This window comes from Saccopteryx leptura, chromosome 8 (assembly GCF_036850995.1).
Source record: "Saccopteryx leptura isolate mSacLep1 chromosome 8, mSacLep1_pri_phased_curated, whole genome shotgun sequence".
Classification (NCBI taxonomy): Eukaryota; Metazoa; Chordata; class Mammalia; order Chiroptera; family Emballonuridae; genus Saccopteryx; species Saccopteryx leptura.
In genome coordinates, this window is record NC_089510.1 from 42,161,677 (window position 1) to 42,180,167 (window position 18,491).

Consider the following 18,491-nt stretch of genomic DNA (forward strand, 5'->3'; position numbering starts at 1 on the left):
TCAATCATCTTATTTTAGAAATGAAGAAACTGAGGCTAAAGCTGATTTTCCTGAGATCAAAGCTAATTTGTCACAAGGCTGGGGAATAAGAACCCACGTACCTAACACTTGGTTTTGCTCTGATTTTAGCACAGCTTCTCCCCACCCCATCCCAAAGGAGATGAAGAGATCAACCAGTGCCCCAAGAGCTGATCCTCTTGAGGAAACTAGTGCAACAGCAAGAAGACAAACCATTCCATGTCTTTCATTAGGCTGTACATGACGAGGAGCCCAAGCTGTCAAATGCTTATGATGAGTAGGGGGGCAAAGAGCTCTGTGGGTTTGGGGCAATAAAACGGCTGGAGAACTTCAGGTAGGCTAAATATAAACAAACATACAAAAAACAAGGAAAATATGAAAATTAAACTTTATGTAGGGCTACAGACTAAGTGGGCTCCCCAAAAAAGTTTGTTCAACAAATTTGAATTATTTCAAACTTTCTTTGGAGACAGGACTATATTTTTTTAAGTACAACAGCATTCTAAAACTGGGGTCCAAGTTTGTAAAGGTCTCACTTGTTCTATCTCTTACATTTGACAGCCTATAAGCTTTATGAGAGAGAATGTGTCTAACTTGAGTACCATTGCATTGCTACTACCTAGATAGCACTGTCCCTGCTCACAGAATGTCCAATAAATATTTTTAATTAATAAAGAATATTACTTAATTAAATTAAAACTTTTTACTGAATATCTACTATATGTCTGGCATAGTCCTGGACACTGCAGGGAAATCAGATAAAGTTTATGTATCACCCCTCAAGAACTTTATAACCTAATTTTCAAGACAAAACTAACAAAAAAAAAAGGCAAGAAAATAGTACAAAACATGATGTGCTGATTCTAGGTGCAATTGTAATTTTTAAAAAGAGAGTGTGCAATGTAGAAAGAAGATCTGGAAAGTGTTTGGAACTAGGCTGACTTTGGAAGGAAGTCACCACATGTAGAAAGAAATAGCAAAGGAAAAAGCACAGATATGAAATTCAGAATTAGGGAAGGGAGTGGGAAGAAGCAGGAAAAGTGAGGATTCTCAGTCAAGTGAAGTAGCGATAATGGGTAGAGAATAAGATTGGAAGGCTATAGGGAGTGCCTAGCTGGAGAAGACACGATGAGGAAAAGGACAGTATATGGCTGGTAGCAGGGAGCTATCTATCCAGGAAGGGTTCTTTTCCTTCCATACTCAGAGTATGTCCTGCACAACTGGTCCCAGTCTGGTTCTAATTTTCCTAAAATAAAAATAGTTGGCATTTCAGCTCCAGAACAATTTTGAAGCCATTCATCACCATGAACACTCCCACTATTAGAACAAATCACACATTAGAGAAAGAGGAGAGTATAAACAGCAGAGGGTGGTCCATTGTCCCTGGAGGGTTTTCGTTATGTTCCATCCATCATGTGAAATTGCTCCATCACTTCCCTTTCACCATGGCTTCAGTTAGATGCCAAATAACATGGATTTTCCCCTAAAAGCTCCAAAGTTCTGGGCAGAGCACAATGATTTTCAGAAAACCAGGGATGAGGAGGAAACCATGCCATTAGTGAGTTGTGGGCTGGTCACGGTTTGGGGAAGGTTAATGTAGAAAAATTTTAAATAAATAAGAATCTACTTTTATTATATTTATTATTCAGTGAGAGGAAGAGAGGCAGAGACAGACTCCTACATGTGCCCTGACAGGGATCCACCCAGCAAGCCCACCCCCTAGAGGGTGATGCTCTGCCCATCTGGGGTGTTGCTCCTTTGCTCAGCAACTGAACTCTTCTTGGCACCTGAGGTAGAGGCCATGGAGCCATCCCAGTGCCCAGGGTTAACTTGCTCCAATGAAGCCATGGCTGAAGGAGGAGAAGAGAGAGAGAAGTGAGAGGGGGAGGGGTGGAGAAGTAGATGGGTGCCTCTCTTGTGTGCCCTAGCCAGGAATCGAAACCAGGACATCCACTCACTGGGCTGATGCTCTACCACTGAGCAAACCAGCCAGGGCCATAAATAAGAATCTAGATCTACTTCTCTGCCTCACTCTCTTTCAGCTTTAAATAGTCATAGTCTCACCCCTTACTTACCCTGTTGGTCAAATACTGTTGCATATACAGATTTTTAATCTCTTTTCTCTTCATAATCTCTAGCTCTACATCAATTGGATCTGCTTTTGCAAATTCCATTAACTTTGGAATATCTAGAGTGACCGACGATGCCTTTGATGATCTAGACAATGAATCTCGTGTAGTCAAATCCCCATCCTTTACAGAAGTGAGTCTAAGGAATCGTCCACTTGAGCCAGTGGACCCTTCCTGTTCCACTTGAGGGGTCTTTCCATCCTCATTTTTCATCTGCTGTTGCTTAAAAGCTAGGAGAGTTTCTTCATCATAGTGAAATCTCTTTTCAGGAACTTCTTCTGGGTGTATCTGAGGGATTTGCGGAATGGGGATGTGCTTGGAAATGTGAAGAGTTGACTGAATGTTCTTCAGCTCTTGTACCAGGCACTGTATTTCCTCAATGACAGCCACTTTAAGGTCTCGAAGAGAGAGGATGGACTTGTTCATGTGCTTTTTCTTTGCATAGGTCTGATAAAAAGAACAGAAAGAAAAATGGCAGCCCACTCACAAAGGACAGTTTCAAATATGATTTGCTTTTGTCCTTTGACTTTTGTTATGCCTTACAAAAATTCAAGGTCAAAATTTATCTGATCAGTCTTGTTCACTACTAAATTATTCTTTTCTCTAGTTTTTAGGATTTTTCCCATTTAGCATCTCCAAAGAGGGAAGGAAGTCTGGATATGACCTGTGGTATCCCTCAGCTGGCTCACAGGGCTGAGTTCCCCTGACCTTCCCTCCCACCACTCAATGGTAGTCCCTTCTTGATGGCTTGTAGTTGGCCAGTCTCAGGGAGGGGAAGGTCATTCTTTGGTCAGGTACACAGAAATAACTCTCCTTTTCTGACAGAAACTCAAATACCATTGGCTTACACTCACTTAGGATTGCCTTATTATAATTTAGGACCAAATTATAATTTAGCCTATTTGCACTCTGGGTTTTTTGTTTTTGTTTTTGTTTTTGCACATATTACTGTTACTCCATGTGCAGGCAAGGTAATGATCCAGAATTTCAGTATCATATTACATCAAGAGGTTCTAGGACTCTTCCTTATTTCCTTCTCTATTTAATCTAAGCCAAGCTGTGCCCCCTGCCTCCATCCACAGGTGCCATACAGGTCCATGTCCCCCTTGTTACCAGCTCTCTCTCTTGTCTGTTTCCTAAATGTCCTTACCAGAGCCTACAGGCCCAGGCAACCCTGTTCCTGTATGTAGTTTGGCAACTAGATGGTCCAAAGTCTATTAAGTTACTCTGCATAAATACACAGATTAAAAAGAAATAAAAGGCACTTTTCCAAGCAGTCTTACATAACTTAAATCTGTATATTTACTACTTCTGTAATAAAATATAGGTAATGTTTTATACTCTCAAGAACAATGCTTTAATGCATTAAGGCTTAAACTTAAAATTCAGCATTTGGATCAGTGGGGCACCACTTCTGAAGCACCTACAGGACTGAGAATTGAGCTTAAAAGAAACCCAAACCAGTCTAGTGGCTGAAAAGCTACCACTTAGAGGAGCCCTCTCTACCCATCAACCCTTTCTTTTCCAAATATGCACATATCTAAACACTGGCCATGGTAAGAAGGGATATATACTATACTGTAAATATTTCCAAAATCTTTGATAGTTTCCAATCATTTTTAATTTAACCATGACAAGAATGACCATTTATTGACTTTGACCATTAAATTAACCCTATGAAGTATACTAGATATATCTTATTGTTGTTAATTGGATTAATACCTTTTTTATAAACAATGTAACTGAGGCTTGGGAGATTTTCGTGACTAACAAAGTTCACATAGCTATTAAGTGTTAGAACTGGGTACATAACTCCAATCTTCTGACTTATAGAATAGTGTGCTCTACATTGTTTTATGCTTTTTATGCTGCCATTTTAATAAAGTGGATTTTAGTGAAATGCAGTTCAGTTTAAACATCACACCTGTCTATCATCTCTAGTTAGATTATGAAATTTCAGTTTGGATGACTGACAAATTGTGGTAAAAGAACATTTTTTTATGATGATGAATGTAACATGAAAGATGGAACAAAAAGGACCTTCGACGAGAAGCTAGAAAAGCAACCCAAATGGTCACTAGTACTAATAAAATATTCAAGGGGGGTGGTTCAAAATGGCAGCATAGGAAGATCCTGAACTCACCTCTTCCCGCAGACATACCAAATCTATAACGATGTATGGATCAATTCCCTCTGAAAAAAAGACCTTAAATCTAGTTGAACAGCTAGCTTCTCCACAACAAAGGATAAAATGGCCACATCAATATGGGCAGAAGAAGCAGAAATATGGTCTTGCCAAAACCACCCTGCATAATTACCCACAATAGGAAGAGATCTCACAAACTTGAAGCATCTCTCTGAGGAGTGAGGAATTCATACTCCACATTAGGCACCCTCCTAAAATCTGGCTTTAAAAATAAATGGGATTTGTCTGACCAGAGGTGGCACAGTGAATAGAGACTTGACCTGGGACACTGAGGTCCCAGATTTGAAACCACCAGGTTACTGGCTTGAGTGTGGGATCATTGACATGACCCCATGGTCGCTGGCTTGAGCGAAAAGGTTGCTGGCTTGAGCCAAAAGTTGCTTCCCTGAGCTCCAGGTTTCTGGCTTATGCAAGGGGTCACTGGCTTGGCTGAAGTCCCCCGTCAAGGCATGTATGAGAAGCAATTAATGAACAACTAAGGTGCGGCAACTATGAGTTGATGCTTCTCATCTCTTTTCCTTCTTCACTTTCTCTCTATCTCTCAGTTAAAAATAATGGGGTTTATGGCCAGGAGACCCAAAATTCTGTGGATAAAGGAAAGTCATCTCTTAAAGGGCTCACTTGTGATCTTACTCATGTGAACCCAGAACAAAAGTAGTAGTTTAAAAACTGCCTAGACCATATGTAAAGGAGATTCATTAATTAATCTTAGAGTGCCTACTGGGATTTTCTCTAGGGATGAAGCATTTTTGTGCTCCCTTCACCTTCTAGCACCTACCAGCTTGTCCCACCTCCATGCACTTGCTGCAGCATGCAGCCTGACTGAAACCAGCAGGCTTCCTCGCCACCACCACCCCATCCTTCCACAGTCTGCTGTAACCAGCAGGCTCACCCACTCACACACCCTCCTGCAGCCCCACTGAGATCAGCAGGTGCATGCAGTCCACAGAGAGGATATCCCTTGAGCACCTGGCTATTGTGACCATGAGGGACTGTATTGTTAGGCCCCACAGGACTGAAGCAATCAGAGAGACAGTTCCTGGCAAGCTACCCCCACCCAGGGTTTGGCACAGATAGCTGACTCAAATACCTCCCCAGTCTTCATATGAAAAAGGTCCATTTACTTGTCCTGGAATATCATCAGCCTAAGGCAGTGATTCTCAAACTTTTTGAAGTTGAGGTGCATTTAAAACCCTACAAATAATTGTAAGCACACTATATACAAATTTCTGAGAAATACGTTATAATAATTAAGTCAAATATTAAAGCAAAATATATAAAGTCCAAGCATGCTTTTATGGTAATTAAATGAAATAAATATGACAAATGAAATTTATTTTGACATTAAAAAACATTTTTATGTTACATTTTTTGTTATGTGTTTTAGAATTCATAAAAAAGGGGCTAAAAGATAAAAAAGTTGACAAAAAAGTTATCTTTTTATATATATAGATACATTCTTAGTAAGATTTAGTAAATTTGGCAGGTCCCAGCACAAATGTGTTAAGTTTTTTCATTCTTGTATTTATGAGAAACATGAGCCTGATGTGTCCTAGCAATTTCTTCAATGTTTGGGCATATATTTGAATGGAAAGCTCTCATTTCCTCATCAATACATTAAAGAATTCCTCTCTTTTTACTCTTAATTGTGTTGAGTGCAAAAAATCCCCACCATACATATCATCTTAACTTTACACCAAAGGATAGAAGAAACTTGCCTCTAGTCTTTCCAGGGAACATGGGGGGTAGTGTAAACAATTCAGCACTACAACTTAAAAGCCTTTTGCAACCTAATCAGGCAAGTGAGGTGGGGGGTTGGACAGACTGTCAGCTTTCAGCCAATTCCCCACACCTCTGTCCCCCAAAAATCTAAACTCCAAAAACCCTGTTGGTTTTTTGGTCCCCAACAGGAACATATTTCTCTGGAATACCATAGGGCACACCTGGAAATCTTCTAGGGTACACCAGTGCACCCTGGAACACACTTTGGGAACCAATGGCCTAAAGGGTTAGCTTTCTATTACAACACATTGAAAGGTTACAAAGGACTTTCCAGGGAACATAGGCTGGGGGACACTATCTTTATGCTCTCCCTTAGCCTCACTACAGCTCACTGGTCCCTCCCAGAAAGGAGCCTGCACATTCATCTGGAGCCCTGATTTGTGCAACTGTCACCAAGGGGATACCTTCAAATAGCCTGATCTGAAGGCCAGTGGGGGTGGAACAGGCCTATAGGTGCTAGAAGGTAGAAGAAGCACAAAAATGGCACCTGCCAGCACCAGTGCTAGCTAGCCAGGTAGACTAAGAGTGCATAAATGGTACCTGCCAGCACCTTCATCCTAGAGAAAGTTCCAGTAGAAACTTTAAGGTTAGCTAATAAAAATGAATGAATGAAGTGAAAACTTCAACAAAGCAATAAAAAAGTTTAATAAAATACCAAACAGAAGTCACAGAATTGAAGAATACAGTAACTTAAATGGAAAATACACCAAAGGAATTCAATAATAGTCTAAGTGAAGTAGAAAAGCAAAACATTGACCTGGAAGACAAGGAAGTAAGCCTCACTCAAATAGAGCAGGGGGAAAAAGGAATTTTAAAAAGGGAAATAGCTTAAGGGACCTATGAGACAACATTAAGTGAGACAAGAGAAGACAGAGAGAGAATGGGGCAGACAACTTATTTGAAGAAATAATGGCTAAAACTTCCCCAACTTGAGGAGGGAAGCAGACATTCAGGTCCAGGAAATACAGGGAGTTCAAAAAAAGATGAACTCAGGCCCTGGCCAGTCTTCTCAATGGATAGAGAATCAGCTCAGTGTGTGGACATGCCAGATTTGATCCCTGATCAGACACACATGAGAAACGACCATCTGCTTCTCTTCCCCTTCTTTCTTTCTTCCCCTCTTGCAGCCAGTGGCTCCATTGCTTTGAGCACTGGCCCCAAATGGGGGCTGCCAGGTAGATCCTGGTCAGGGTGAATGTGGGAGTCTGTCTCTCAATTTTTCCTCCTTTCACTAAAAAAAAAATAAAAATAAAAAAGACAAACCCAAAGAGATTCATACCAACATACACTATAATTAAAATAAAGAAAGAAATTTTTAAAGGAAAAAACAACTTGTTGTGTACAAGGGAATCCCCATAAGACTATCAGATGATTTTTTAGGAGAAATTTTGCAGATGGGAAAGCATGATATATTCAAAATACTAAAAGAAAACACTTCCAACTAATACTCTACCCAGCAAGACTACCATTCATAATTAAGGGAAAGATAAACAGTTTCCCAGACAAGCAAAATTAAACAAATTCATCCTCATTAAAATGGTTTTGTCAAAAATATTAGAGACTTCTTTAAGCTGAAAAGAAAGGCACTATCCAGTAATTAAAAAATGAAAGTAAAAATCTCAATGAAAGAGTCAAAAATAGGTAGTGGATTAACCACTTATAAAGCTAGTTTAAAGATTAAAAGGCAAAAAAATGGTAAAACAAACTATAAAAAAGTAGTAAAATAAGGACACACAAAAATAAAAAGATGTAAAACATGACAACAAAAGATGAAATGTAGGGCGAGAGGTAAAAATGTAGAATTTTTAGAATGCATTCAAACTTAAGCTGGTATCAACTTAAGTTATATGTCAACCTCAGAGTAACCACAAAGCCAGAACCTATAGAAGATATACAAAAGATAATGAGAATGAAATCTAAACATAACACTAAAGAAAGTCATCAAACCACAAGGGATGAGAAGAAGAGAATAATAGAGAAGAACTACAGAAATCAGAAAATGGTCATGAGGACACACATATCAATAATTACTTTAAATGTAAATAAGTCCAATCAAAAAGACACAGAGTGGCTGAATAGATAAAAAACACAAAAATAAAACAAGACTCATCTACACACTTCCTACAAGAGACTCACGTCAGATCTAAGAACTCACAAAGATTGAAAGTGAAGGGATGGCAAAAGATATACCATACAAATATAATTGAAAAGAAAGCCAGTGTAGCTATACTTATCTCAGACAAAACAGACTTTGAAACAAAGACTGTAATAAAAGACAAGTAGGGCATTACATAATGATAAAAGGAGTCAAGCCAACAAGAGAATATAACATTTGTAAAACTTATGTACCTAATGTAGAAGCACCAAAATACAAAAAGCAACTATTAACAAACCTAAAAGGAGAAACTGGCAGCATACAATAATAGTAGGAAATTTTAATACCCCATTTCCATCAATGGATTATTCAAACAGAAAATCAATACAGAAACATCGGTTTTAAACAACACATTAGACCAGGTGCACTTAATAATATATACAAAATATTCCATTCAAATGCAGTAAAATACACATTCTTTTCAAGTGCACATATAACATTCTACAGGTTACATCACATATTAGACCACAAAATAAGTCTCCATAATTTAAGAATACTCAAATCTCATCAAGCATCTTTTCTAACCACATAAAACTAGAAATCAATTGTAATAAGAAAACAGGGGAAATCATAAATATGTGGCGATTAGGCAATATGCTATTCAATAACCAATAGCTCAATGAAGAAATCAATGGGGAATTCAAAAAGTACAACTAAAAATGGAAATACAGCATTTTAAAATGTATGGGATGCATAAAAAACAGTTCTAAAAGGGACATTCACAAAAATCAGAGTAGAATTAAATAAAATAGAAAGAAATAGAAAATACTAATGAAACTAAAAGTTGGATCTTTGAAAAGATAAACAAAATTGACAAAACTTTAGTTAGACTCACCAAGAAAAAAATAGAAAATAAAACATAAGTTACAACGGATACCACAGAAATGCTATTAACACTAGACAACTATTAACAATTACACACCAACAAATTAGACAACCTAAAAGAAATGGATAGATTCCTAGACACATACAATCTTCCAAGTGTGAACCATGAAGAAATAAAAAATTTGAATAGACCAACTACTAGTGAGAAGGTTAAATAAGAATAAAAACATTTTAAAAAGCTCCCAACAATATTTTCCATGATTACCTAAAATAATGCCCCTTTCCTACAAATGAGGAAACTGAGGCCTCTATAAACATGGAGGTCTTTTCCAGTTCTAAATTTCTATGGCTATATATTGGCATGGACCTGATAGTGAAATGGGTGGGTTTAGCAGAATTCAATTAAAAACCCAGGTATTTCTTCTCTGTCAAATAAAACGTAGTTTAGTACCATAGAGTCTAGCTGTCCCAGTTCCTCTTCTTTCTTGGCAGCATTTATTCTCATGTGCTCCGGTATCTTATAGTCTGGGGCTGTCTTTAGATTGAAGTCTCCCATATACATCTGAGCCTCTTTGATGGCTTGAATATCTTTGGGATCTTCATAGTTATCAGCCGGTTTACTTTTGTACCTATGAGGAAAATAGATAATTCAGCCATAAATATAACAATAAACTCTAATTTGTCTACTTTACTATAGGTATATAATCAAATTCAATAATAAAGCAAGAGTATAATTCTTAATCTGTAATGTTGTATCTGTAGAGTTCAATCATTTTTTAAAGATAACTTTAAAAATGATTTTAAAGTTAAAGCATCCCAAGCAAAATAATAAAGATAGATAGATAGATAGATAGATAGATAGATAGATAGATTTAAAGTTAAAGCATCCCAAGCAAAATAATAAAGATAGATAGATAGATAGATAGATAGATAGATAAATAGATAGATCCGTTCATCCACCAAATGGAATGGCACTTATATAATCTGAATCATTCCTTGGCTTTGATTCATTTCTAAGCAATTTACATCAACATTGTTATTTATTTCCTCAATAGAAATTAAGGCTTAGATATGGGTTAAGGTATTTTATTCATTAAAAAGTTAATTAAAAATTTTAATAGTATAAGTGATTGTCACAAAATTTATCATAACATTTTTCAAAGAGGGATCTAATTCAAAACTATAGCATATATACATACATATATATATAAATACATATATATATGCCTTCCTCTCTCTCCAAATTCCAGAGAAATGATACTGTGAGATAGTAAAGGGAACAAATGATTAGAAAGGCGGAGAATGAGATAGCTATCCATGAGCCAACAGTAATAGTGATGTATTTCTAGAAGACAGAAGATGAAATTATAGTATATTAATGGATAAAGCAGATCAGAGAAAACTGTGGCCCAGAATATTCCCCACAGAAGGCTAAAACAAGATGAATATGGTCTTTTTGGTAGAGTTCCTAGGAGGCTGTAAACATATAAGGGGCAAGTATTGAGCACAGAGTGGAATGCTAGACATTATATCATATATTTGGCAAAATAAATTTAAGGATTGAACAGGGATGCTTGAACCAGTTAAACCCTCCCAACTTTCCCATCTCCATACATACAAAGCAACATTTCCAACTAGACTGAAACTGAAGAATTAATCTCTACATAACTATCATTATAGAAACTGAACTATGTGTTTGGGAAGTACTAAAGGCATCCTGGTTATGGGCTGGCACCCCACTGTAGGAACCTTCATTGGGGGACCCTAACCCACTTATATAATTCTTTAAAGTGAAGCCCATCAGTCAACATGAACATGTACATATCTTGCAAATTCTTTAGGAAAACAAACATATAAAATAGGAGAGACAATGCATAGCATTGACAATACTTCATTTGTATATGACAATGCTAAAAGGAAGAATTAATATTCTTAAAAGAAAGAAAAGGAGAGGGAGAGAGGCCAGAGAGGGAACAAGGCAGGGAGAAGGAGTGAAGGAGGGAGAAGGAGGGAGGGTGGGAGAGAAAGAGAAAGCAAGCACAAACATATGATTCTGTTCTGGCCATGTTAGAGAAAGAAGGCTCAAAATTATTCTCATGGTATAAATAACTAGAAAACTGAACAAAAATATACAAAACGATTATGTTCAGATATTGAATGATAGGCAGCATTCCTCTAAGATTAGGAACAAGAAAAAAATGCATACTTTCATGACTTCTATTCAACATAGTAGTGGAAGTCCTTGACTGAGCAGTTAGGCAAGAAAAAAAAAGGCAATGTACACAATGGGAGAAAATATTTGGAAATTATATATCTGATAAAGTGTTAATATCCAAAATATACTTTTAAAACTTATATATAACACAATAGCAAAAAAAAACTGATTAAAATATGGACAGAGGGCCTTAATAGGCTTTTTTTTTCCTCAAAGAAGACATATAGATGGCTAGCAGGCACATGAAAAGGAAGTCAACATCACTAATCATCAAAAAAATGCAAACTAAAACCATAATGAGATTATCACCTCACATTTGTTAAATGGCTATTCTCAAAAAGACAAGAGATAAATTCTGGCAAGGATACAGAAAAAAGGGAACGCTTGTGTACCATTGATAGAAGTAAGTTGGTGTAGCTACTATGTAAAACAGTATGAAGGCTCCTAAAAAATTAAAAAGAGAATTAACATACGATCCAGCCATCCACTACTGGATATTTATTCAAAATAAGTGAAAATATCAATTCAAGAAAATGCATGCATCCATGTGTCCACTGCAGCATTATTTATAATAGCCAAGATATGGAAGCACCTTGTGTCCTCCAATGTATGAATGGATAAAAAATATGTAGTATGTATGTATATGTAATTATACACACACACATATATATATGGAATACATATAATGTAGATATACAAAATATATAGTGCATATACAGTGACACCTTGGTTGTCGTCAATACTCCATCTGAAAACAATTGACGAAATCCAAAACCAACAGAAACAAAAGCAATTATTTCCATATGAATCAATGTAAATTCAATTTCGTTCTAGACACTCCAAAATACATACCCAAAACACATTTTGTAGAGAATAAACATAGTGTTTAATACTAAAAACAATAGAAAATTAATATAAAATGAATATAAAAGACTAATATAAAGAATAAATGAACATTTAACATGACATTTACCTTTCTGAAGACTCTTCTTGGTGTATGGAAGACAGCGAGGAGGGGAGAGAGGTGCAGATACTGTATACACAGTAATCACTTACATGTAATTGTAGTATTAGCATTCTCAATCAATAAAAAAAAAAAGCACAGAAACACTGAAAAGCAATGGAATTGTTTGGCTAGACGCACGGGGTGATGCTCACACAAGAAATAATCCCACACTGAGCAAGAGAATGCATGGGTTACCCTTTTTTTCCCCGCAAAATTAGCAGCGAGGTCTCATGGGCACGCCAACGAAATCCCAAAATCCAAGACAACTGACGAAAACAGATAAATATTTCGCAGAAAAATTGATGAAAACCGAAACTGATGGTAACTGAAGTCAACAAAAACGAAGGTATTACTGTATATAAATGGAATACATACATACACACACACATAATGGAATATTATTCAGCATTAAAAAATGTAATCTTGCCATTTGCAATGACATGGGTGGACCTTGAGCACATTATGTTAAATGAAGTAAGTCAGACAGAAAAAGAAAATACATACAATCACACTTACATGTGAATATTAAGAAAAAACAAGTTCAGAAAATAGAATTCAAGATGGCAACATAGTAGGCAAATAAATGTTCCACTCACCTCCTTCCAGAACCAAACTGGAGTTATAACTAAATTTAAGAACAATCATCCTGCCTGATCTGGTGGTGGTGCAGTGGACAGAGCATCAACCTGGGAGGCTGAGAATCCAGGTTCAAAACCCTGAAATCATCAGCTTGAGCATGGGCTCACCAGCTTGAGTGTGGAGTTGCTGACCTGAGTGTGGGATCACAGGCATTATCCTATGGTCACTGGCTTGATCAAGGGGTTACTGGCTTGGCTTGAGCCCGGTCAAGGCATGTATGAGAAGCAACCAATGAACAACTGAAGTTACACAACTAAAAATTGATGTTTCTCATCTCTCTCCTTTCCCATCCCTCTCTCTATCTCTCTAAAAAGAAAAAAATAAAGAACAATCATCCTGAAAAACCAACTCAAAACTAAATGAAGAGGAGTCTATAACCAAAGATTCACAGAAGAAGCCATATTGAGGCTGGTAGGAAGAATGGAGATGCAAAAAAGGGCTGCCCCTACTACCAGGAGCTAGCAGTGGCTGCGGGTCGCTGCTGCCAGGGAGGTTAGCCCAGGATGGTGTGGGTCCTAAGCTCCAGGCTGGGTGCCCCAGCCTAGTGCACCAGAGCATAGAAAAAGTGCTCACATAGTTCTTGGCAGTGAAAAGAGGCAAGGTTTTTGCCTGCGAGAAAGAGATGGAGTTCTCAGAGGTGCAGGCACCCTCATAAAGGGCCAATGCAGAAAATATCATTCAGAGTCACTTACCCTGGGATCCAGCAGAGAATAGGCTAATAGGACTAGAGTCACATGAGGAGAGTATGAAATTGGCAGCCCTTGGGAGAAACACGGGGGGGTGGGGGGAGGACAGCCACTGGAATTCCAATGCTGAATCATTCTCCAATACTGCAGACACCATCTTTCTACAGTGCAGCAATCCTCTCCTGCAGCATCAGCCTGGGGGAAAGCAACTACCTGACCCTCAGGAATCTCTCTGCCACACTCTATGGACATTGGGTCCTGTGAGAAGTAGCCTTGGTCAGAAAGCAGGTGGCTGAAAAGACTCAAGGGGGTGATAGTGACTCAGTTGTCTGGCTTTGAGGCTAGAGCTTTGCCCCCTACTTTCCTAAGAATATAACTGGTGCTTGTGACTCATGGGACATCCAATAAAAACTGTCTGGACTGTTGGCAGACCAAATCTCTGGGTTTCAGAGGCCACACCCACCAGACTCCTGGTGGCCATATGCTGCTGAGGTCTGTGAAAATTTTCAGAATAGACCAACACTTGGGGCCCTGGGGTGGGAACAACACCCACCATCTTTCCTGATGCCTGAGTAGTCCTACCCTCTCTACTCTATCAGAGGTTTTATGGGGGGGGGGGGGGACTAGCCTAACAAGCACCAGCAGACAGTGGCAGCAGGAGGAACCTTGGGTTGTTTGCTGACTGGCCCAGGCTCAGTGCTGGTAAAAGCCAGCCTAGGTGTGCAGTTTGGTCCTTCTATGTGCACCTAAGCCCAGCAGAGGCAGCCAAAAATTCTGGATCACTTATAGTTCCAAAAAGGTTTTGGAGGGCCAGCCAGGGGCAGTGTCTTACAATGGTCTGCACCAGGTTCCCACCTAAGAGGCCCAGAAACAATGCATCTAGTGGCCAGCTACAAACAACATCAGAGCAGGACCCAACTAGCATTACTAGCAGCATATCCTAAGGGAGAGCCTGTCAGGCACCAAACCCAGCTGAGGCAAATTACACTTTCTGTGGTCAGTACATTCCCAGCAGCTTGTGGGCATTGGACAAGGTAGAGCCTCATAGTCAGCCAGCCCAAGTCCTGAATACTCTGCCCCACTGGGCTCAGATTTACAGGGGGAAGGGCAAGAGGTTTCAGGCTCAGACATTCAAAGTATGAGTTCCTTGGAGCCTATTGTTGGGACTGGCTGAGGGGCTTAGCCACCACCTGGGGGAAAGTCACAATCAGTCCCAGTGGAAGACTCTCTCAATCTTCTATCCTTAGACCAGGGATTCCTTAGCTCAAAGAAGTTCTGCAGAGCGAACTATCAGCCCCACCCAACCTGAAGCTGCTGCTCACCTCCCTGGGAAGAAATGGAGTTGGAGTATCTGACAGTGGCTGAGAAATTAAGCTCTGGAGTAGGGGCCACTTTCCCCATACTGAGCTCCTGACCAACAGGCCCCTAAGTAGGGGATCCCACTAATGTTGTCCTCCTGACCTCAGTTGCCTTAACCCAGTGGTCAGCAAACTGCGGCTCGCGAGCCACATGCGACCTAATAGCATGCGATGTTTTTAGCAAAGGCCAGCTTAGGAGAACCCTAATTAAGTTAATAACAATGTACCTACCTATATAGTTTAAGTTTAAAATATTTGGCCCTCAAAAGAAATTTCAATTATTGTACTGTTGATATTTGGCTCTGTTGACTAATGAGTTTGCCGACCACTGCCCTAACCCACCAAGATTGCAATCTTTGTAAAGGTTGGTTGGGGTGAGACCAGTCTGAGCCCACTCTACGGTCTTTCTACAGAAGACTCTGTGGGAAGACCAAGCAGCTGCAAGCAGAGATGGAACAGCTGAAAGGGGGGGGGACAAATCTTAAGAAACTTGGGCCCTTTTACAGAGCTGCTGTCATCTCTAAGCAGGAGGAAGTCAATCCTTATACACAGGTTGGCCCCTCCCATACACACTCAGGCACAGAAAATGCAGACACAAACAGTGAACACAGTAGTAGCTCCAGACATGTAGCCCATGGCAGGTTACAATCAATGTCTGATATCAACTGGTACCCAAACTTTTCCCAAGAAGACCCAGAACCAACACAACCAGTAGTGGTTTGCAGACCACATCAACACTAGACTCCACTAGCCGCACAAATGGCACACCTAAAGGAGGGATCCAGCAGGGACCAAACTTCAGATTATACATTTTCTCCAGCATACATGGAACATTCTCAAGAATAGACCACATGTTGGGTAACAATACTAAGCTCAACAAATTCAGGAAAACTGAAATTATACCAAGCATATTTTCTGACCATAAGGCTTTGAAACTAGAATTCAACTGCAAAAAAAAAAAAAAAAAAGTAAAGAAACACACAAAAATGTGGAAATTAAACAATATACTTCTAAAAAATGAATTGGTCAAGGAAGAAATAAAACAGAGATCAAAAGATATAGGCTGACAAATGAAAATGACAACACAATAAATCAAAATTCCTGGGATGTAGCAAAAGCAATGATAAGAGGAAAGTTTATATCATACAGGCTTATATCAAGAAATAAGAGAGATCTCAAGTAAACAACCTAACATCACATCTTAAGGAACAAGGAAGAGAAAAAAAAAAAAGGCAACCCAAAGTCAGCAGAAGAAAGAAAATAGTAATAATTAGAGCAGAACTAAAAGAAATAGAGAACAAAATAACTATAGAGAAAACTGATATAACAGAGAGCTGTTTCTTTGAAAAGATAAATAAAATCGACAAACCCCTGGCTACACTCACTAAGAAAAAAAGAGAAAGGCTCAATAAACAAAATCCAAAATGATAGAGGAGAAATTAGCATAGATATACAAAGGATCAGAGTAGAATACTGTGAAAGATTATATGCCACCGAATATATCAATAACAACCTAGAAGAAATGGATAAATTCCTAGAACTATACAATCTTCCTAGAGTGAGTCATGAAGAAGTGGAAAACCTAAATAGACCCATAAGCAGGGAGGAAGTAGAAACAACTATCAAAACCTTCCCCCAAAATAAAAGTCCAGGACCAGATGGTCACACTAGTGAATTCTACCAAACATTCATAGAATATTTGGTTCCTATCCTTCTCAAAGTCTTCCAAAAAATACAAGAAGCAATAAACACTAGCCACATTTTATGAAGCCAGCATAACCCTCATATCAAAACCTGGAAAGTACAGTACAAAAAAAAAAAATTACAAACCAATATTGCTAATGAATACAGATGCAAAAAATCCTAAACAAAATACTAGGAAATTGAATACAGCAACACATTAAAAAATTAATAAATCATAATCACGTGGGATTTATTCCAGGAGCACAAGGATGGTTCACCACATCAATAAAACAAACAACAAAAATTATGAGATTCTATCAATAGATGCAGAAAAGGCATTTGATAAGATACAACATCACTTTATGTTTAAAACAGTGGTCCCCAACCTCTTTTGGGCCACGGACCAGTTTAATGTCAGAAAATATTTTCACGGACCAGCCTTTAGGGTGGGACGGATAAATGTATCATATGACCAAGACAAGCATCAAGAGTGAGTCTTAAGGCCCTGGCCGGTTGGCTCAGCGGTAGAGCGTCGGCCTAGCGTGCGGAGGACCCGGGTTCGATTCCCGGCCAGGGCACACAGGAGAAGCGCCCATTTGCTTCTCCACCCCTCCGCCGCGCTTTCCTCTCTGTCTCTCTCTTCCCCTCCCGCAGCCAAGGCTCCATTGGAGCAAAGATGGCCCGGGCACTGGGGATGGCTCTGTGGCCTCTGCCCCAGGCGCTAGAGTGGCTCTGGTCGCAACATGGCGACGCCCAGGATGGGCAGAGCATCGCCCCCTGGTGGGCAGAGCGTTGCCCCATGGTGGGCGTGCCGGGTGGATCCCGGTCGGGCGCATGCGGGAGTCTGTCTGACTGTCTCTCCCTGTTTCCAGCTTCAGAAAAAAAAAAAAAAAAAGAGTGAGTCTTAGATTAATGTAACAGAGGGAATCTGGTCATTTTTTAAAAATAAAACATCATTCAGACTTAAAAATAAATAAAATGGAAATAATGTAAGTTATTTATTCTTTCTCTGCAGACCAGTACCAGTCCACAGCCCCGGGATTGGGGACCACTGGTTTAAAACACTCAATAAAATCAGAATAGAAGGAAAGGAACTCAATATAATAAAAGCCATATATGACAAACCACTAGCTAATATTATACTAAATGGTGAAAAAAATGAAGGTTTTTCCTGTAAAATCAGGAACAAGACAAGGCTGCCTACTCTCCACTCAATATAGTTGTGGAAGTTTTAGCCAAAGCTATCAAGCAAGAGAAAGAAATAAAAGGCATCCATATTGAGAAAGAAGAAGTAAAGGTATCACTTTTTGCAAATGACATGATCCTGTATGTAGAAAACCCAAAAGACTCCACCAAAAAACTATTAGAAGCAATAAACCAATACAGTAAAGTTGCAATATACAAAATCAACACAAAAGTCCACTGCTTTGCCTGACCAGGTGGTGGTGCAGTGGTTAGAGTGTAAGACTGGTATGCAGAGGACCCAGGTTCAAGGCCCTGAGGTGGCCAGTTTAAGTGCAGGCTCATATAGTTTGAGCTAGGCTAACCAGCTTGAGCCCAAGGCCGCTGGCTTGAGCAAGGAGTCAGTCGGTCCACTGTAGCCCTCTGGTCAAAGCACGTATGAGAAAGCAATCAATGAACAAATAAAGTGCCTCAACAAAGAACTGATGCTTCTCATCTCTCTCCCTTCCTGTCTGTCTGTCCATATCTGTCCCTCTCTGTCTTTATCTGTCTCTGTCACAAAAAAAAAGTTCACTGCTTTCCTATATGCCAACGGTGACACATTGAA

The 18,491-nt window shown here is 39.2% G+C and overlaps 1 protein-coding gene across 2 annotated transcripts in view; it reads right to left on the bottom strand.

Annotated features, from left to right (window-relative positions):
- CFAP44 (cilia and flagella associated protein 44) overlaps positions 1–18,491 on the bottom strand; it is a 168,000-nt gene that overhangs the window by 24,088 nt on the left and 125,421 nt on the right. For both annotated transcript variants that reach the window (XM_066346884.1, XM_066346883.1), the window contains 2 exons: positions 9,567–9,744; positions 2,094–2,594 (listed from right to left, as the gene is read on the bottom strand). In XM_066346884.1, the coding sequence (XP_066202981.1) occupies positions 2,094–2,594; positions 9,567–9,744 (679 nt within the window). The remainder of the gene's footprint in view (positions 1–2,093; positions 2,595–9,566; positions 9,745–18,491) is intronic.